The 22,695-nt window shown below is 39.0% G+C and overlaps 1 protein-coding gene across 1 annotated transcript in view; it reads right to left on the minus strand.

Moving 5' to 3' along the window:
• The window catches only part of MEIOB (meiosis specific with OB-fold), a 42,377-nt gene that overhangs the window by 18,940 nt on the left and 742 nt on the right, over positions 1 to 22,695 (minus strand). Inside the window, exons 2-8 of the mRNA XM_037034458.1 lie at positions 21,253 to 21,310; positions 12,842 to 12,973; positions 10,588 to 10,660; positions 4,908 to 5,103; positions 2,382 to 2,482; positions 996 to 1,048; positions 815 to 910 (exon numbers count right to left, since the gene is read on the minus strand). Of these exons, the coding sequence (XP_036890353.1) occupies positions 815 to 910; positions 996 to 1,048; positions 2,382 to 2,482; positions 4,908 to 5,103; positions 10,588 to 10,660; positions 12,842 to 12,973; positions 21,253 to 21,310 (709 nt within the window). The remainder of the gene's footprint in view (positions 1 to 814; positions 911 to 995; positions 1,049 to 2,381; positions 2,483 to 4,907; positions 5,104 to 10,587; positions 10,661 to 12,841; positions 12,974 to 21,252; positions 21,311 to 22,695) is intronic.

The following is a 22,695-nucleotide window of genomic DNA, read 5'->3' on the forward strand; positions in this document are numbered from 1 at the left end:
AATCTTTAAAATATAAACTAAAATAATATAAAAATGAGTCTGTTTTTTCATATTTCTTTTTTTAAAGATTTTATTTATCTTTAGATAGGAAGGGAAGGAGAGAGGGAGAGAAACATCAATGTATGGTTGCCTCTCATGCACCCCCTGCTGGGAACTGGCCTGCAACCCAGGCATGTGCCCTGACTGGGAATCGAACCACAGTTGTTTGGTTTGCAGGCCTGAGCTCAATCCACTGAGCTACACCAACCAGGACTGTCATATTTCTTTAGTAAAGATATTAAAGATATAGCTTATGGTACATTTTAAAAAGTCATTCATTTTTATTTATTTATTTTTAGAGAGAGGGGAAGGGAGGGAGAGAGGGAGAGAAACATTGATGTGCAAGAGACACATGAGAATCGAACCGGTGACTTTTCAGTTTGTAGGCCAGCACTCAGTCCACTGAGCCACATCAGCCAGGGCATCAATCGTTCATTCATTCTTTATTTTTTTACTTTTTAAAAATATTTTATTTATTTTTAGAGAGAGGGGAAGGGAAGGAGAAAGTGGGGGAGAAACATCAGTGTGTGGTTGCCTCTTATGTATCCCCTACTGGGGACTTGGCCTGCAACCCAGGCATGTGCCCTGACTGGGAATCGAACCGGCAACAACCCTTTGCTTCACAGGCCCGTGCTCAATCCACTGAGCTACACCAGCCAGGGCATCATTTTTAATTTAAATGAAATCCAAGCTTTGTCTTCATTCTTAAATACACAAATATTGGAATATGTATCAGTCATTTTCAAAAAGATAAAAAAGTTCAGATAACCTTTACCTGGATTGGTTGTAATAATGGTTTTTGAGATCACAGTTGCTGTCATGCAGTTTCGAAATCTGTCAAAACTTATTCTTACATCTGAGGCAAATATTACTGTTTGGGGAAAAAGGCATTTTAAATTACTATATGGGGGAATAAAAAATGACAAATATTGAACGCGATCATTGAAGCACGATACCTGTTTCTCGTGGCATCCAGCTCTGTGCAAGTAAAATGGATTCATTATCCCAACTGCACATTTTAAAAAAAGAAGTGATAAAAATGAAATACATTAGAAAAAAACTGGTAGTAAACATTTGCCAGAAAGGAAAGAATGTCTGAAGGGCTGGGGTTAACTATCTCCCATGTCATCAAGTGCACAAGTTAAAAATATTGGTTTTTCCTGCATTTTGCAAGGCTACACTATTTCATAGAGCACTTAACATTTACATGACCAAACATTCCTCCAATACCATTAATCTCTGACAACTTCTACCCCATCAGTTCTTTCTTTTCCCATCACTCAGATCACTTGAAGCTACTTGCAACTAAATGACTACAGGTCTAAAGACTAAAGTCACTCTTTCAGACTATTAAGCAAGGGTCCCCACAATGGATTCACTGCTCAGGGAACTTGATGGATTAAAAGGTCATTTCAAATTAAGTGCCTTCTTTGGTACCCAGGCAACTGGAGTCTAAACAATGCTATGTAGTACCCTGCAGTACTTCAGAATGTAAGCCCGCCCCACAGCCGACACACCAGGAGCCCCACAGAGCCCAGCCTGTGGTAACACTTGCTTTTCTATCATCTTTCCATGGCCTGGCTCCAGGGTACTATCCAAGGAATCATGGAAAGTCTGGTATGTTCATTATCAATGGGACCTAATAAATCACATTTTTAATAAAAGAAAATACACTAATACAGAAGTTACAGTGAGTCCACCTAAGCCACGGGTGACAAACACAAGGCCCATGGACTGAATCTGGCCCTTCCCCTTCTTTTACTCAGCCCAGCCAAGTTCCTTGGCCCTAGTTAAAGAGTAGTTACATTTATACAGTCATAAAATTACATTTAGCCCTTTGAAGGCAACTGAGTGGCTGATGTGGCACCTGGTGAAAATGATTTTGACACCTCTGACCTAAGCAATCCCATGTCAGCTAAAGATCTCATTTTAAGGCAATCTTTTTTTTTAAGATTTTATTTATTTTTAGACAGAGGGGAAGGGAGGAAGAGAGGAAGAGAAATATCAGTGTGTGGTTGCCTCTTACACACCCTCTACTGGGGAACTGGCCTGCAATCTAGGCATGTTCCCTGACTGGGAATCGAACTGGGAACCCGTTGGTTCCCAGGCCAGCACTCAATCCATTGAGCCACAACAGCCAGGGCTCATTGTAAGGCAATCTTATAGCACAGTCTGTAACAATTCAAAATATAAGACAGCAAATTTTATTTTTTAAATATAATTTCCCTCCAATCATTACTCCTCTCCTGATATTAAATCCATCATCTTTCTGATAAAATGAAAATGTTCTGTCTTGGTGATAATAACAGGAATTTCAGTTTGGGACAAATATGGGAGGTTACCATATCATTGCAAAAGAAGACTCTATCTCATCATAGAGTTTAACTTCACACCTCTGGCCTTTTCTTCGGTCTGAAGTTGTAAAGTATTTTGGCTCTCCAACCTTAGAAATGGAAGGAAATTGTTACTCTTCACCTACAGTTGTAGATGTATCTAAACATTTGTTGATATAAATACTCAGACATTGACTCTTTAAACACCAAATGAGAACTATCAAAATAGCAAGAATCACTACTATATTATTTGATGATTCAAAAGCATCTTCTATGTTAAACTAGGTATATTTAGGTGATGTTATTTACACAGTTTGACTGAAAAGAAGTACAAAAATACATATTTTAAGACTGTGAGGTCTTTTCAACATATTAGAGAAATGTTCCATGACAAGCCCATGGTGGTGTCTATGGGACTTGCTGAGGTTGAAAGTACATGTTCAACAACTGTATATCCCCACAGCTTAGTACAGAGCCCAGCACTGACTTCATGGGACTGGATGAATTCAGTCTCTCTGAGCCTCAATGTCCTCATCGTGCCAGTGCAAATATGAACATCAATACCTCTTTTGTAAGAATAAGGTGAGGACCAAATGAGGGATGTATGGGAAAATGCTTTGACATGGCCTGATTCAATCCACACTGCTGGGTAAGAGGACCATAGCGATGAAGGTGAACTCAGGGGCCCTTCTGTGCCGGCAGGGGTTCTCATACGGAATAGCAGGCACCCCTGACAGCTACATAGCAACAGGCCAAGCACAGACAGTCAGCTGGCTGCCCCCTATGTCACGGTCACCACTGTATGTATTAGCAGGGCTGAGTTCCATGGGAAGTTGCTGAAGAAAGACTCAGAGCTACCAGCAGAAGAGTATCTAGAAAGAGCGTTGGAGGAAAAGACAGCCAGAGTAGGAGAGAGGCCTGCCATATCACAGCACATAGGACAACTATACAAAAAGGAGTTTTAAAGTAAAGAGACCTAAGCAGAGGTAAAAAGGAAGAGACAGCAGGTTAACTAAAGATGTGAAGAAAGGAAACGTAAGAGGGATGGAAGCAAATGGGAGAAGAAAGGCAGTGAAAAAAAGAAGTAATATAATTCCATGGAAGAAGGTACTGACTCACGGGGTGGAGGTGGCAGGGGTGGGGGAGGTATGGAAAAAACTGGTGCATGGTTTTGCTTACATTCACACTGAGTGTTAGAAAATTTTGACTACACTGTAATATGACATCATTTAGGATTGCAGGGAAACTGAGAGATCTTATCCTGCCTTTAAGTAAGAAAAACTAAATTGCCGAGAAAATGATTTCTCCTACTTTTCATGATTGCCCTGTAGGGTGTTTGTGCCTCCCCCTCAATTATACTGAGTCCCCACTGTATGGCTGGCACTGTGCTGGGCTGGAACCAGCTTGAAGAACAAAGCAGACACGCATCTGCCACCTAGGGCCTGTCATCGGGTATAGCTGACACTCTTACTGGTCAGTTATTTAATACAGAAAAGCAATTAGCAATTACTTACAACATTAACTACAAGTACCTAAGTCAATTTCGTGGTTTTGTTTGTTTGTTTGTTTGTTTTGCCTTTTGATTACCATCATCTCATACATTGAGGAGCTGGTCTTGCCCCTTCAATTTTCTTTGTGTACTTTATTTTGTGAAACTTTAATTTTGAGGTCCACCTCTTAGTCTCTGCCTAGTGGCTCTAGTCTGTCCAATGTAGTTCAAAACTTGGGGCAATAAGTAAGAAAGAGGGAGATGCTGATGCAACAAATGGTAAACACCCCCAGAGCTCCACGGACTGTTGTCCTTCCCTGTTTTTCACCACATGACACTGTGCAGTAGGTTGTCAGGCCCCACTGTAATACGGCCCCTCTATAGTACAGCGGGTATTCTCACTGCCTCCCCCACCTCAGGGCAGCTCTGAGAACAGGCACAGAATTGACTCCTTGATTTATACAACTTACACCCCTTTAAGTAACTTCATGGAAATCTTCAAGTCAATGAATTTACCCTTTCCATTTGCATCTTTGTTTCTTTTTCTTTTTCTTTTTCTAAAGATTTTATTTACTTATTTTTTAGAGAGAGGAGAAGGGAGGGAGAATGACAGGGAAAGAAACATCAATGTGTGGTTGCCTCCCATTAGCCCCTGACTGGGGACCTGGCCTACAACTCAGGCATGGGGAATCGAACCTGAAACCCTTAGGTTTGCAGGCCAGCACTCAGTCCACTGAGCCATACCAGCCAAGGATCTATTTCATCTTTGTTTAACCAAAGTATGAAAGGCTCTCATATAGTTAGTGGATCATTTATGAATGTATGTTACTTTTAACATTCGAATACAATTTTATTTTGTTACTCATTTATAGATAAAGTGCTACTTTCCCATTAATGAGAAATGATACCATTTTCTCAGTTCAACTGACTACAGAGGAAGATACAGAGGAATATTTACTTCAGCTGGTTACCACTTTTCAAACACAAACTAAGTGACAGAACTCCACCATCAAACTGAGCTTTGCTTTCTTGGGGTTTTGACTTACCGACCTCACGGCTGCAAGTACATTAATAATTCTCCCATCAAGACTGTGTCCATTTGCAACAATATCACCCAATGAATAATAATCCTGAGACTCTTTAACAGGTAAGTGTATCAAAGAAAGTAACTTGGTGTCCACTTCATAACTGGAACAAACTTTTACTGTTGAGTGATCTTCACTGAGCAATAGTTTACAGTCACTAAATTGCAAAAACACACACAAAAAGTTAATATCAAATGACTTTTTAATAGAAAAAATATTTCCAGGTTCACAATCAAATTATTTTTATTGTAATTTAGGCTATATTAAGAAAATTTTTTACATTTATTCTTAGAAATATTAAAAATATAGTAAAATATTTTTGTCTAAAATACATTTTCATTAAGAAAATATTTTGAGAAGAAACAGAGTTCTAGCCAAGATGGAGGTGCAGGTAGAGACCCTTTGCTTCCTCGCGCAGCCAAAAGGAGGAGAACAACCAATCTGAAATCAATAAACAACCAAAAGTGCCAGAAAATCAAACTTCATGGAACTCCGACAACAAACGATTAAAGAAAAAATCAACCAGAACAACCAGACCAGTAAGGCGGTGGACCGTGCAGGCAGACTCAGAAAAACAGTGGTGCAGTGGACCTTGGGGGCAAGGCTGACTGCTGAGCTTGGCGGGCTGTACAGGAGGGGCTGACTTAAGGGGTCTCAGAGGCGGCTGTGGGCTACGGGTGGAGTGGTAGAAGAAGCTCCTAGTCTCACACAAGAGTCTGTTGAAAACTGCACTAGAGACCAGCAGGGCAAGCCACACCATTCTCACTCTGGCCCCTTCCCCACAGGCAGGTCAGCAAAGAGGGTCACTCTGCTGGGGTGAATACCTAAGCACCCCCCCTACAACCTGTCAGCTGTGCCAAGGCAAAGAAATATGGCCTAAATGAAAGAAGAGAGTAAACCTCAGAAAGAGAGCTAAGTGAGAACAAGATCACCAACCTATCTGATGGAGAATTTAGAACCCTGGTAGTCAAAATGCTCACAGAGCTGATTGAGCTTGGTCAAAAAATGTAAAAACAAATGAAGGATACCCAAAGTGAAATAAAGCAGAATGTTCAGGGAACCAACATTGACAAGAAGGAAACCAGGACTCACAGCAATGATTTGGAACAAAAGGAACAAACAAACATCCATCCAGAACAAAATGAAGAAATAAGAGTTTGAAAAAATGAAGAGACTCTTACAAACCTCTGGGACAACCTGAAATGTTCCAAAATCTGAATTATAGGGATGCCAGAAGGAGAAGAGGAAGACCAAGAAATTGGAAACTTATTGGAACAAATAATAAAGGAAAACTGCCCCAATCTGGTGAAGGAAGTAGACTTCCAGGAAGTCCAGGAAGCCCAGAAAGTCCCAAAGAAGTTAGACCCAAAGAGGAACACACCAAGGCACATCATCATTAAGTTACCCAAGATTAAATATAAAGAGGGAATTCTAAAAGGAGGAAGAAGAAAGGAGAGAGTCACCTACAAAGGAGTTCCCATCAGACTGTCAGCTGATTTCTCAAAAGAGACCTTCCAGGCAAGAAGGGGCTGGAAAGAAGTATTCCAAGTCATGAAATCCAAAGACCTACAACCAAGATTGCTCTATCCAGCAAAGCTTTCATTTAGAATGGAAGGGCACATAAAGTGCTTCTCAGATAAGGTCAAATTCAAGGAGTTCATCATCTCCAAGCCCTTATTATATGAAATGTTCAAAGGACTTATCTAAGAAAAAGAAGATTAAAAAATTTGAAAAGTAAAATGACAACAAAACTACAACTATCAACAAATGAACCTAAAAGAAAAGAAAAACAATAGAAATAAAAATTAAGCAAACAACCAGAACAGGAACAGAATCAGAGAAATGGACATCATATGGCGGGATTTCAATGGGGAGGGCGAAGGGAGGAATGGGGGAAAGTATAGGGAAGAAGAAGCATGGTTAGTAGGAATAAGGTAGACAGGGAGAGATAAAAAATGGTATGGGAAACAGAGGACTCAAAGAACTTATATGTACAACCCATGGACATGAACTAAGGTGGGGGAAACGCTGGAGGGTTGGGGGGTCATGGCAGAGGGGGCATAGAGTGGAAAAATTGGGAAAACTATAATAACATAATCAATAAAAATATTTAAAAAATAAAATGTTTTGAGGACCAATTTGTGCCTGAGTGCTAAGCATACTAGTTGTCTAACCTTACTCAAAACTGAGCTTCAGTTCCCTTCTCTGTGAAATAAAGGAATAAAAGCACTCTAGACCACATTTGTTATCTCTATAAAGATACAGCTTGCTCTGGGGAGCTCTACAACACTGACCACCTTGAGAACAGACTTGAAGTCAAGGACTGTGCTTCACTTACTCCTGTGGTGCTGTGTATGGAATAGACGCACAATATTAACAACTGAACTTGAATTGAGGCACTCTTCCCCCTCTAGCCAATCAACTCCCAAGTCCGAGTCATGGGGTTTCTTTCACGTCCTCTAATGCAGGCCTTCCTCCCACCCCTCCTCCACTTCTGCTTTAGGTATTTATAGCACTTCTCACCCAAAATATTGCCCTGTCTCCTCCGACAGTATCCTCCTAAGGTGGCCAAAGTGATCTTCCTAACCCACCAATATGAGTATATTATTTCCCACTCACAGACCTTAGAGGCTAACCATCATCAAAGAATGAAGCTGGTACAATGGGCAACACTGTCTCCGGAATGTTCCTGCTTCTCTCTCATGCTTTTCCTCCTGCTGCTCCTCTGCCCTACATCAGCCATATAAGACAACTAGCTACGAAACTGACATTTTAGACAAGAAGAAATAGTCAAACATCATCAGTTAACATGGTTCAACCTACTATTTACTGTTCTGGAAAAGGCCAGTATGTTTCATGTTTGTCCCCTTTTCAAGAATGCCCCTCCCTCTACTCATTCATCCAGTCATTCACGCACTCCATAAATACATACTGGGAGCCTATTCTATTGAATGACTAAGTCCTAGGAATGGAGGGACACGGTGTTGAAGAAGATGGATAAAACCTTGCATCTTGTGGAGCTCACATGTGTGAGGAAACAAGAAAATTAATCATATAATCTCAGACAATAATTGGGGTTGTGATGATAAGAAACAGCACATGGCAAAGTCCTAGTAATTAACTGTAAGGTCTACTACAGACTCAGTAGATGGGAAAGGTTTAAGGAGGTGACATTCAAGCTGACATTTCAAGGAGGAGAAGGAGCAAATGAGTCAGGCTGAGACTGGGCTCCAGCTGAACCTGCCTCTTTGCTCAGCTTCCCACCACCCGCCATGTGCCCTTACAGGCTGGGCCTGAGAGCTCCCTTCAACAAATCATTTACACAAAAATCCTCCTCCAGACTCTGCTTCCAGAGAACCTGAACTAAGATAGTAAGGCATGTAAGTAGAGTTACACCTCGATATGAAAACATACATATGTAAATTTCAAGATTAATCTTTTCTTCTCATTGTTCAGTTTTAATGTGACTAGAGTTAGATTTTTGTCAATTTAAGAATGAGAATCAGGACTTCCAGCCAAGATGGAAGCATAGATGGAAATACTGTACCTCCTCACACAACCAAATTTAAGGACAACAAAGATTTAGAAACAAAACACAACCAAAACAGACAGAAAACTGAACTGTACCAAAGTCTAACAAGAATGAACCATTCATCCAGACCAGTAAGAGGGGTGGAATCAGCAGCCAGCAGAGAGGGGTCTGGGCAGGAAGAGGCAGTGGTTGGCAGACACAGGCTCGGGAAGAAAATGAGCAAACCCAGTGAGGCATGGAAAGCAGCTGGCTGATTGCGGACACACATTCATGTGCAGATAAACCAGGCAGGTTTAAAAGCACTCAGTGAGACAGACCATGAAACCTAGGGCCCCAGCAATGAGAAATAAAGCCTAAAAGCAACAAATGGAAAAACTTTTAGGGGTTGAGGTGCTGGGAGAGGTGCCCAGCCTCACAGGAAAGTTCGTTGGAGAGACCCACAGGGTCCTAGAATGTACACAAGCTCAACCACCCGGGAACCAGAACCAGAAGGGCCCAATTTGTTTGTGGGAAGTGGCAAAGGGGGCTGAAATCCAAGAGAGAGCCCAACAAACACCACTGCTCCCTCTCTGACCCCGCCCCCTGTCACAACCCAGTGACCAGGTAGATGTTCACCCACCCTGGTGAACATCTAAGCCTCCACTCCTCATACATAACAGGTGCAAATAGACCAAAACATTATAGCTCAAGCAGAAGAACAGCTCAAAGCCCCAGAGCCAATACTTCTAAGTGACAAAGAGATCGCCAACCTATCAGATGCAAAGTTCAAAATACTGGTGATCAGGATGCTCACAGAACTGGTTGATTTTAGTCACAAATTAGATGAAAAAAATGAAGGCTACATTAAGTGAAATGAAGCAGAATGCACAGGAACCAATAGTGATAGAAACAAAACCGGGACTCAAATCAATGGAGTGGACCAGAAAGAAGAAAGAAACAACCAAACAGAAAAGAATGAAGAAACAAGAATTCAAAAATATGAGGAGAGGCTTAAGAACCTCCAGAACACCTTTAAACGTTCCAACATTCGAATTATAGGGGTACCAGAAGGAGAAGAGGAAGAGCAACAAGTGGAAAATTTATTTCAACAAATAATAAAGGAGATTTTCCCCAGTCTGGAAAAGGAAATAGACTTCCAGGAAATCCAGGAAGCTCTGAGAGTCCCAAAGAAGGTGGACCCCAGGAGGAATACATCAAGACACATCATAATTACATTAGCCAAGATTAAAATGAAGGAGAAAATTCTAGAAGCAGCAAGAGATAAGGGGACAGTCACCTACAAAGGAGCTTCCATCAGACTGTCAACTGATTTCTCAATAGAGACCTTGCAGGCAAGAAGCGGCTGGAAAGAAGTATTCCAAGTCATGAAATCCAAAGACCTACATCCAAGATTGCTCTTTCCAGCAAAGGTTTCATTTAGAATGGAAGGACAGATAAAGTGCTTCTCAGATAAGGTCAAGTTCAAGGAGTTCATCATCACTAAGCCCTGATTATATGAAACGTTAAAGGGACTTATCTAAGAAAAAGAAGATAAAAAAGATGAACAGTGAAAGGACAGGAAACTCACAGCTATTAACAACCACACCTAAAACAAAAGCAAACTGACAGCTAGATCAGGAGCAGAACCATAGAAATGGAGATCACATGGAGGGTTAGCAACAGGGGAGTGGGAGGAGGAGAAGGTACAGAGAATAAGTAGTGTAGACGGTAGGTAGAAAATAAACAGGGGGAGGGCAAGAATAGTGTGGGAAATGTAGAAGCTAAAGAACTTGTGACACATGGACATGAACTAAAGTGGGGAAATGTGGGAGGAAGGGTGGGCAAGGTGGAGGGGAATGAAGGGGGGGAATGGGACAACTATAATAGCATAATCAATAAAATATATTAAAAAAAGAATGAGAATCAAAGTACTAAAAACAAAGCCATTTTTTCATATGACCCTATATCAAAATAAATGATCTAATAATAAAAAAAACAATGTGAGGAAGAATTAAAGTCCTAATCTTCAAGCTGAAGTATATACACCTTTAGTAAGTTCTCTGCTAATTTGACACACAAAAGCATATTAGTAATGATCATTTTAGCACAAAGCCTGTGCTAGATATTTACCTAGGAGTTGCAGGGCTGAATTTTTCTTCTCTTTCTAATTCCTTTCTTTGGATCAGGGGATTTTCAATTATCACTAAAACAGAGGGAAAAGTGTGATGCTATTACAGAAAAGTAATAGATAAATAAATGTTATTTCTAATTCTGAGTTGGTGTCATATATCCCTCCCACTCATTTTCTTGTGTCACTATGAGAAACAGAATCCTGGAGTATGACCATCCATTTGGCCCCTGAAATCATTTTTATTTTTTGCTTTGTGTTTAAATCCCAACATATAACCCACCTTAACACTGTTTTATTGATTAGTTACACTGAATATTTCACTTGAGGGTAAGATACCTATCTATATTTGATTTGATTACAACATGCCCTTTTATAAACACTTAATTGATCTTCACCCAATTCACAGCTGCCCTCGGAAAGTAACAGTGGTGGGGTAGAATGAGCAATGCAAAATCTGGGTCCCAACTGGAGTTCCACAACTTAATAAGCTTATGCCAGGGTTTCCATTTCCTTATGGCCTATGTTAGACCTTTTTTGCTCTATTTTGCTAATTATTCACACAATCATTCCCTTTTTACAAAAGAAAAATTGAAGCTCACAGAGGTTAAACAACTTTCTTGAGATTTTATATCTAGAAAGTTGTAGAGCTAGAATTAGAGTTGTTCTGATTTAAAGTTCTGTAATCTTTTCACTCTACCACACTAAAGTCCTAGTTAGATTTATAATCATTGACTTTATGCTTTTAAAATCCCTTATCCTATTCATCCTCACAACCACCATCAACATAAAACATATTTTAATACCAAAATCTATCTTTAGCTCTATGTAACTAATGTTCTGGCATTTATCTAAGGAATGTTTCTAACTGTACTGCGCCCTGTAAAGTCTGCAAAGTTTTCTGCCTTCAAATCCATATGTTCAATTACTTTATTATTCAGTTGGAGAGATACTAATATAACTATGAAAATTAATAATACAAGGCAATACATGACTAGGTGCTAAATAACTGGTATGGGTAATAGCTTGCTTCATACTGTAATACTCCTGTATTGGAGAGGGGAGGTTTAATTACCTGTATTACTCTTTACCTTCTTTTTTCTACCATGATAAAGCTGGTATATGTGCTTCTTTGGTCCTGGCATGAGGCTAGATATGTCATGTATCGAGTGACTAAGTTCTATACTTTTAAAAATAATTTTCCTTATATTCTTATTTATTTGTTTTTAGAGAGAGGGGAAAGGAGGGAGAAAGAGAGGGAGAGAAATATCAATGCCCCACTGGGGACCTGGCTTGCAACCCAGGCATGTGCCCTGACTGGGAATCAAATCTGTGACCTTTTGGTTCACAGGCTGGCACTCAATCCACTGAGCCACACCAGCCAGGGCTAAGTTCTATACTTTATACCAGACACACTATCTCATTTAACATTCACTAGAATCTTTAGTGAACTAATTCGTAGGGTATTAATTTGTAGTTGAGGCCAAAGAAGATTAAGAAATTTTCTCAAAGCCACCTTGTGAAATAAATGTTGGAACTAGGATCTATCTGCTTTCAAAACTCTTGTTCTTTTTGTTAAACTACACTGCATTTCAGGAGGATATTGGGGTGGGGAGAGAATGCAAAAGATTTGGTATTTGAGACTAAAAGTAGAGTTTCTTAAAATCCACTAAAATTCAAATATCAGCTTTTATCAAAATCTATTTAACAGCCCTATTATGTTGATTATAGCAACAATAGAGATTGATATAAACTGAAATATGAAATAAACCAAAGATATAAAGCTACCTAGTAAAAATATGTGACTATCATGTTGCATGTTTCAGGTAATAATGCTGAATTGTCTTGTATTTTGCTATTAAATTCTGACTTTTTTCTGATAGGGTTCTTGAGAATTGTGCTTTACAGTAAGTCCCCTTACCCATGGTTTCATTTTCCACAGTTTCAGTCCAAAAATATTAAATGAAAAGTTACAGAAATAAATTTTTATAATTGTTCTACTTTGTTAGTTATTGTTAATCTCCTACTATGCCTAATTTACAAATTAAATTTTATAGAAAAAAACTGTGTGTATAAAATATGGTTTGGTAGTATCTGCAGTTTCAGGTATCCACCCATTGTGGGTCTGGGAACTTCTGCCCTGTGTATAAGGGGGACTACTCTAACGTGTTCTGACTGCTTCAATGTAGTTACCACAAACATACCAAAGGAATAATACTATTAGCAACAACAGTTTAAGAATCAATGCCAACTTACCACACTCGCCAACCCGAAAGCTGTCAGAAAGTGATCTGATATAATCTTTGTTGCCCCATGATGTTGCATTTACAAAATGGGTTGGTGAGTCACGAATGGTAAAACTGAAAGTGTATCTTTCTGATCCAATATCTAAGGGAAAATCAATGCTTTTATTTTTCAAATGAAGTGTTTTATTATACTTCTGAACAAATATTATTATGATAATAAAAAATATTAAAAAACATGGTATAAAATATTATTTCAGATAAAAGGTCTGTAATAATTTATGCTTCCTTTTATGGATTTCAAACCTGACAAAGTAGATAATCACTTCATTATTACCCTCTCTGTCCCTTTTCCCAAGTTACCTGTATATTTGGAAAACAATGGCATATAGGTTAGAACCATCCAGATATTAGCATAGAACCTCCATTTCTTTCTTACTGTTACTGTCTTAACCTAAGCCTAGTTCAGATGTAAATTATTTGAAAACAAATAAGCATGTGCTACTAAATAACACCACTAGAGGACAGCAACTACTTTTTCCCCAATAAAATTTCTTCATGGTTTTTGCTAATTAAAAAAGTTGCCCAGGGAAGATAGAGGCATAGGTGGAAATACTGTGCCTCCTTGCACAACCAAAATTACAGACAACAAAGATTTAGAAACAAAAACACAACTAGAACAGACAGAAAACTGATCGGTATGGAAGATCAACAACCATTCAACCAGACTGGTAAGAGGGGTGGAGTTGGCAGCCAACAGATCACGGCAGGAAAAGGCAGTGGCAGCCAAACCCAGGAGCAAAGGCGGCACTCATAAACTGGGCAAAAATGGGCAGCAAGACAGACCACGCAACCCAGGGCCCCAGCGACGGGAAATTAAGCCTAAAAGCAATGACTGAACAGGTGCCGGGAGAGATTCCCAGCCTCACAGGAGACTTTGTTAGAGAGACCCACATGGTCCTAGAACATACACAAGCCCACCCACTCAGGAACCAGCACCAGAAAGACCCAATTTGCTTGTGGGGAGCAGCAGAGGGGACTGAAATCCGAGAAAGATGGAACAAGCGCCATTTTCCCCTCTCTGACCCCACCCCCACATACAGTGTCACAACCCAGTGACTATGTTGACCCACCCTGGTGAACACCTAAGGCTCCGCCCCTCACTACATAACAGGCGTGACCTTACTAAAATTGGCTCAATCAGAAGAAGAAATCAAAGCCCCAGAGCCAATAATTTTAAGTGACCAAGAGATTGCAACCTATCAGATGCACAGTTCAAAACACTGGTGATTAGGATGCTCACAGAACTGGTTGATTTTAATCACAAATTAGATGAAAAAAAGAAGGCTACACTAACTGAAATGAAGCAAAATGCACAAGGAACCAATAGTGATGGAAAGGAAACTGGGACTCAAATCAAAGGAGTGGACCAGAAGGAAGAAAGAAACAACCAAACAAAAAGAATGAAGAAACAAGAATTCAAAAAAATGAGAAGAGGCTTAGGAACCTCTAGGATATCTTTAAATGTTCCAACATCCAAATTATAGGGGTACCAGAAGGGGAAGAGGAAGAACAACAAGTAGAAAACTCATTTCAACAAATAATAAAGGAGAACTTCTCCAGTCTGGAAAAGGAAATAGACTTCCAGGAAGTCCAGGAAACTCAGAGTCCCAAAGAAGGTGGACCCCAGGAGGAACACACCAAGACACATCATAATTACATTAGCCAAGATTAAAATGAAGGCGAGAATTCTAGAAGCAGCAAGAGATAAGGGGACAGTCACCTACAAAGGAGCTTCAATCAGACTGTCAGCTGATTTCTCAAAAGAGACCTTACAGGCAAGAAGGGGCTGGAAAGAAGTATTCCAAGTCATGAAATGCAAGGACCTACAACCAAGATTGCTCTTTCCAGGAAAGCTTTCATTTAGAATGGAAGGGTAGATAAAGTGCTTCTTAGATAAGGTCAAGTTCAAAGAGTTCATCACCACCAAGCCCTTGTTACATGAAATGTTAAAGGGGCTTATCTAAGAAAAAGAAGATAAAAAATATGAACAGTGAAAGGACAGCAAACTCAGTTATTAACAACCACACCTAAAACAAAAGCAATCTAAGTGGACAGCTAAAACAGGAGTGGAGCCACAGAAATGGAGATCACATGGAGGGTTAGCAACAGGGGAGTGGGAGGAGGAGAGGTGGGGAGAAGGTACAGAGAATAAGTAGCATAGATGGTGGGGAGAAAATAGAGGGAGGGCAAGAGTAGTGTGGGAAATGTAAAAGCTAAAGAACTTGTGATACATGGACATGAACTAAAGAGGGGGATTGTGGGTGGGAGGGGGTATGCAGGATGAAGGGGAATGGGGGGCAATGGGACACCTGTAATGGCATAATCAATAAAACATTTTTTTAAAGTAACCCAGATACTTCCAGTCAAGATGGCAGCGTAGGTAAACACAGCTTTCTTCCTTGCAAACCTATGTCAAAATTACAACTAAAATATAGAACCATCATTCAGAACTGTCAGAAATCCAGTTGAATGGAAGTTGACAATTATGGAATTAAACAATTCCATAACAATTATGGAATTAAAGAAACCACATCCATCCAGATGTGGATTGGTAGGAGGGGTGTAGACATGGAACAGACTGCTCCCGCATCCATGTGTGGTGGATAAAAATTTGGGAGGGATATCTCATGAGTGAGAAGTCCCAATCCCACATCAGAACCCCAGCCCAGGGTTCCAATGCCAGGAAAATAAGCCCCCATAACTTCTGGCTACAAAAACCAGTGAAGACTGAGTTGGTGGAAGAAACTTTGGAGTCCCAAAAAGTTTCTCATAAAGAATCTACACAAGGACTCAATCAGACTCATTTACTTTGAGCTTCAGCACCAGGGTAGTGGCTTGAAAGGCACCAATAGCATAGAGGGAGGAACTGAAGTGTCTAGCATCAAGGTGAGAGCAGGGGGACAGCTTTCTCCCAGACACAACGGTGGGCAGAGGCCATTGTCCTTTTTCTAAACCCTCCTACCACAGAGTCACAGTGCCTGCAGGCTGGTGCCAATCTAAGACTCCACTAACCTGGTTAACACTGTTTGCCCTTCCTCAGAGATCCCCAGAGAATCTTTCCCACCCAACTTACAGGCCCACCCAAGCTGTTTTTCCATATAAATGGTTGGTCTTCTCTCATGTATCACAAGTTCCTAAATCCTATAAAACAAGCAACAGCTGGCCTCAGTGAGCCCCCAGTCCCTGTACCTTTTGCTATGTAGCCCCATGGCACTAATAGCAGCCAGTCTAGATTCACAGCATGGCTTCCTCTGGAAATCTCAAGTAGCAGCCACTTCAACTGCTTTACAAGCCAGGCAGGGTGACCTGCGCAAAACACAGGTTGGGGCTGACCTTGGCCTGCACCACCTGGGAAACCCCAGAGCCTGTGCGCCCCGTGGGTAGCTACAGACCACGTTGGAACATCACCACCCTCTCTCTGAACAGCTGATCCTCCACAGAAAGTGGAGGTTGGTGGTCTGTGGTCATAGCCAGTCCATGCAGCTGACTGGCCTGGATAAATCCCTCCCATTGACCTGCCAGCAGCAACCAAGGCTCAACTACAAGAGGAGGGTGTACTAAGCCTACACAAAGAGCACATCTCGAGTACCCAGCTTGGGTGATAGGGAAGGCTGTGCCACTTGACCCTATAGGACATGTACTACATTAGGCCACACTATAAGGACATGGAATCAATGCAGCTCTACCTAATACATAGAAACAAACACAAGGAGGCTGCCAATAGAGGAGACAAGGAAAGGCCCAAATGAAAGAATAGATTAAAACTCCTGAAAAAGAACTAAACAGCCTGGCTGGTATAGCTCAGTGGATTGAGTGCAGGCCTGCAAACCAGAGAGTTGCAGGTTTGATGCCCAGTCAAGGTACATGCCTGGATTGCAGGCCAGATCCCCAGTGGGGGCCATGTGAGAGGCAACCATACATTGATGTTTCTCTCCCTCTCTTTCTCCCTCCCTTCCCCTCTCTAAAAATAAATAAAAATTTTAAAAAAGAACTAAACAACATGAAGATAAGCAATCTATCAGATGCAGAGTTTAAAACATTGGTCATAAGAAGCTCAAGGAACTTAATGAAGACTTCAACAGCATGGAAAAGATCCCCAGTCAGAAATGAAGGGTACACTAATAAGAACAAAGAACAATTTACAGGGAATCAGTACCAGAGTGGATGAAGCCAAGAATCAAATTAATGATTGAGAACATAAGGAGGTAAAAAAACAAAACAAAACAAAAAAAACCACAAGCAATGAAGAAAAAAAAGAAGAAAGAAGAAATTTCTTCTTAACAAGAAGAAAAAAGAATCCCAAAAAAAATGAGAATGGTGTAGGCAGCCTCTGGGACAACTTCAAGGGATCCAACATTTGTATCATAGGGGTGCCAGAGGGAGAAGAGAAAGAAATTGGAAATCTATTTTAAAAAATAATGAAAGAAAACTTCCCTAATTTGGTGAAGAAAATAGACATGCAAGTCCAGGAAGCACAGAGAGTCCCAAACTAGATGAATGCAAAGAGGCCCACTCCAAGATACATCATAATTAAAATGCCAAAGATTAAAGATAAAGAGTGAATTTTAAAAGCAGCAAGAGAAAAGAAGTTAGTTACCTACAGGGGAGTTTCCATAATATTGTCAGCTGATTTCTCAAAAGAAACTTTGTAGACTAGAAGGGATTGGCAAGACATTTTTAAAGTTAAGATTGCTCTACCCAGCAAAGATATTTAGAATGGAAGGGCAGATAAAGAGCTTCCCAGACAAGAAAAAACTAAAGGACTTCATAATCCAAACCATTATATATGAAATGTTATAGGGACTTAAGAAAAAGATCAAAACTATGAACAATAAAATGGCAATAAATACATATCTATAACAATTCAGTCTAAAAAATAAACTAAGCAAACAAGAAGAACAGAGACAGAATCATGGATATGTATAGCATTTTGATGGTTGCTAGATGTGAGGGGGTTATGGGGGAATAGGTGAAGAGATGAGGGGATTAAGAAGTGCAAATTGGTAGTTACAGAATAGCCATGGGGATCTAAAATACAGCACAGGAAATGGAGTAACCAAAGAATCTATGCATGACCCATGGACATGAACAATGGTGTGGGTATTGCCTGATGGAGTAGGGGGTGCTGGGTAGAGGAAAGCAAAGAGGGGAACATTGGGACAACTGAAATAGTATACTCAATAGAATACAATAAAAAAAGTAACACAGCTTAACATACCTATATAAATTATAGATATCTACCAAACTGTAATTATTATTTTTAGGGCAGGGACTGGGATGGGAAGAGCTGGGTGTTAAATGAAGAACTTTACTTTTCAACTCTAGACTTTCTGTACTGCTTGAATTTTTAATGAAAATAAATTAAAAAAAAAAAACAAGAAGCACATTTTTTCCAAAAAGGAATGCTGTACATATAATCATAAAAGGTAGTCAAACACTACAGAATTGGTCCTCTATTCTCACCGTCTGATAAGTGAAATTGTTATCTCATTGTTGTAATTTTAGCTAATATTTAAATATTGACCTTTTTCTAATTCATGTATTTTTTAAATTTTATTCTTATTTATTCTATTACAGTTGTCCCAGTATTTTCCTCTTTGCCCTCCTTCATCCCACCCCAACCCTGCTCCCACAGTTCATCCTTTCCCACTGTCCATGTCCATAGGTCATTCATATGTGTTCTTTGACTACTCCCTTCCCCTTCTTTTCACCATTCCCTGCTTCCCCCTTTCCTCCAGCAGCTGTCAGTCTGTTCCTTGTTTCCATGTCTCTGGTTCTGTTTTGCTCATTAGTTTATTTTGTTGATTAAATTCCTTTTATAAGTGATATCATATGGTATTTGTCTTTCACCACCTGGCTTATTTCACTTTGGGTAATAGTCTCCAGTTCCATCCTTGTTGTCACAAAAGGTAAGAATTATTTCTTCTTTCTTTCTGCTGCATAGTATTCATTCCATTGCATAGTTGAACCACAGTTTTTTAATCCCTTCATCTACTGATGGGCACTTACACTGTTTCCAGCACTTGGCTATTATAAATAGTGCTATTATGAACATCGGGGCGCAGAGGTTCTTTTGAATTGGTGTTTCGGGATTCTTAGGGTATATTCTGAGCAGTGGAACTGTTGTGTAATAAGGCAGTCCTATTTTTAATATTTTGAGGAAATTCCATATTGTTTTCCACAGTGGCTGTACCAGTCTGCATTCCTACCAACAGTGCACTAGGGTTCCCTTTTCTCTACAACCTCTCCAGCACTTGTTTGTTGATTTATTAATGATAGCCATTCTGACAGGTGTGAAGTGATATCTCATTGTGGTTTTAATTTGCACCTCTCTTATGGATAGCGATTCTGACCATCTTTTCATATGTCTACGGGCCATCTGTATGTCTTCCTTGAAGAATTGTCTATTCAGAACCTCTGCCCATTTTTTATTGGATTATTTGTCTTCCTGATGTTGAGTAGTGTTATTTATATATTTCGGACTAAACACTTGTCCTATGTATCTTTGTTCTCCCATACAGTCAGTTTCCTTTCTTTTTGATGGTTTCTTTATCCATGCAGAAGCTTTTTTATTTCATGTAGCCCTGTTTGTTTGTTTCCTTTATTTCCCTTGCTCTAGGAGATATATTGTAAAAATATTGCTACATGGGATATTTGAAATTTTACTATTTGTTTTCCTCTAGGACTTTTATGGTACCATGATCTATATTTAAGTCTTTTGTCCATTTTGAGTTTATTCTAGTGTATGGTGGAAGTTGGTGGTCTAGTTTCATTGTTTTTTGCATGCACCATTACAGTTCTCCCAGCACTATTTATTGAAGAGATTATTTTTACTCTATTATATGTTCATGCCCCCTTTGTCAAATATTAAGTGACCATAGAGAAATGGGTTTATTTCTGGGCTCTCTATTCTATCCCACGATCTATGTGTCTCTTTTGTGCCAGTACTAGCCTGTTTTGATTACAGTGGACTTGTAGTATGGTTTGATATCAGGTCTTGTGATACTTCCAACTTTTTTCTTCTTTCTCAAGATTTCTGTGGCTATTCAGGGTTTTTTGTTAATTTATGTATTTTAAGTTACCCCTTTTAGAATTTATAAAACAGACATACTGACTTTCTCAAATTATTCAAATGGTACTCCTGATCTAATTAATTATAATGAAGTAAAGTGAAGGCAAACGAGTGTAGGTGAGAGATGACACCTTTGTTATTTATTTAAAAAAATAACAGAATACTACATGAAACAAAATAAAAATAAAGGTACCTGTAACTACATCATGAGTCTAATAATACACTCACAATTACTCAGATGATTCAAGCAAAATTAATGTTTTCTTCTGCCAAAATTATTAGATGGCTAACAAGAGCTCTGATTCCCTCAAACTGTATAAAAGCACCTACACTGTAACCTTTAATAAACACCTTTGACACTTTTAAAGCTAAAAGTAGTGAGTTGCTAGATTTGACATTCTGTCTTGTATCTTTGCGTGTTAATTGCAATAGTTTGAAGGTGAGTTGATTTTGAAAATTCACTTTTGGTCTTGGATTATGTTTCCATAGTACCCAAACTCCTGCACTGTTCGAGCAATTCAATCAAGAACCACTAAAGCCAAAATTAACTGTACTTTCCACAGATGAAAGATGAGTTTTTTTCACTGCATTGTCTGGTTGTTTGAGCAAATATGTAGATACTGTTGCCAGATCTCTCCCTCGACACTACCATGGCATTATCCCTGCTCGAAAACCTTCCTCCTTAGCACTTTCTGTCTTATTTGAGTTTTACCTGTGTACTTGCATCTCTTAGGCTGAAGGTGACAGTTAACATGGAGTTCTTACTACAGTCATTTCATTCTCACACAACTTCTATTTATCCTGATTTCACAGCTGTACATAGGACAGATTTCAGATCACTCAGTGACTAAGTGGGGCCAATTTCATATCACTTAGTGACTAAGTGAGCTCAGTCAATCTAGCTCTAAGTCCATTCTCTCATATATTATGATATCCAAGGATGATATGAGACTAAATACAGTTGCCCTCTGCTATCTTTATGCAGGGCGTATACAGAAATACTTAATAAATACACATTAATGAGTTAACAAATTAAACTAGCTATTTTGGCAGTGCACATACAAGCCTTTAAAACTGTTTGAGAAACATCAAATAAAATAATTTAAAATTATTTTAATGTCCTCACACATATAACCTTAAATTGAGTACTTTACCATACAATAGAGAACATGGCCATTGCTCTTCAAGAGTTAAACAGGCATGAGAAATTTAATCACTTAAATATACTTTGTTGTAGTCACAAGCCACAAATGATAAAAAATGAAGCAAAGACTTAAATAGAACTTAGCTTTTTCTGTCTGGAAAGCCTTTGACATCTGTTTTCCCAATAACTATACCAATTATTTTCTGAAAAAAACAAAAAGGTTATAGAAGACATATTAAACACAGATGTAGATGACAAATTTAATTTCATGAACTTGTCCCTTTATATTTTACTGGCTCTAACAAATATTTTTGACAAGGGACCATTTAAATGTCTTTATTCCAGAAAAACATCTAAAATAATTTCATAAATCATCAATTCCACAAAGAATAGTACAAAGTAATAATAACTGCTATTACAAATATAATAATTTAATGCTTTGTATGTTACTACTGTTTTTCTTTTTTAAAAAAAATTTATTTACTTATTTTTAGAGAGAGGAGAAGGGAAGGAGAAAGAGAGAGACAGAGAAATATCAATGTGTAGTTGCCTCTCGCATACCCACTACTGGAGATCTGGCCTGCAATCCAGACAAGTGCCCTGACTGAGAATCGAACTGGTGACCCTTTGATTTGCAGCCCACACTCAATCCACTGAGCCACACCAGCAAGGGATCTAATTTATTTTCAGTCACTAGAAAAAGCACAGTAACTGCCCTATTATATGAATCCTCACTGAATTTATTCAAAGCACATGTATAATGCACTTTAATTTGCCACAATTTTCAAAGCTTTCTTTTATATATACTTTTCTAACAATCCACATAAAATTTCTTAGCTTCTTAATCCAAACATGTTGGACAGTAATGTATATTAAATTGCAAAGAACTTGTATATTACTGCTAATAAATGTAAGCTCTAAAGTCCTAGATCTTAAACTTTAAAGATATTAACATCTCAAAATTTTAATGTTCTCTTTATAGTGACTACCAAATAAAAACTAAATGTTAAAAAGTGCTTTGAGAAGTAAAAATAATTACCTTTTTCTGAAAGGTTAAACCTAAATTTATTAATCTAGAGACTGCTTTAACCTTATAATAATCTATTACATTTAAAATACATTCAAGTTTTTCAAATTGCTGTAGCCTAGCTGAGCTATTAGCTAGTTTTATTACATTTAGACCAGGGGTGTCAAACTCATTTTCACCGGGGGCCACATCAGCCTTGTGGTTGTCTTCAAAGGGCCAAAATAATTTTAGGACTGTATAAATATAACTACTCCTTAACTGTTAAGGACTTGAAATTACATCCGGACCTCTGAAGGCAACTGCGAGGCTGATGTGGCCCCCAGTGAAAACGAGTTTGACATCCCTGACTGAGACACACTGTTATTATTTCCTAAATTCCATATGCTCACCGATCTCACTGAATTTTGTTGGGAAAACACAACTAATGAAAATATCGAGTAAAAGTTTCTTACTGAAGAGGAAATCAACAAATTGTTTACTGTTCAAGAAAAACTATAACAGCAATAATTATTTTTCACAGTAATAAATCTTTAATCACAAACTATTGTAGTTACATGTAAA

This window comes from Sturnira hondurensis, unplaced genomic scaffold (genome assembly GCF_014824575.4).
Source record: "Sturnira hondurensis isolate 20B ecotype Veracruz unplaced genomic scaffold, ASM1482457v3 Scaffold0022179, whole genome shotgun sequence".
NCBI lineage: Eukaryota > Metazoa > Chordata > Mammalia > Chiroptera > Phyllostomidae > Sturnira > Sturnira hondurensis.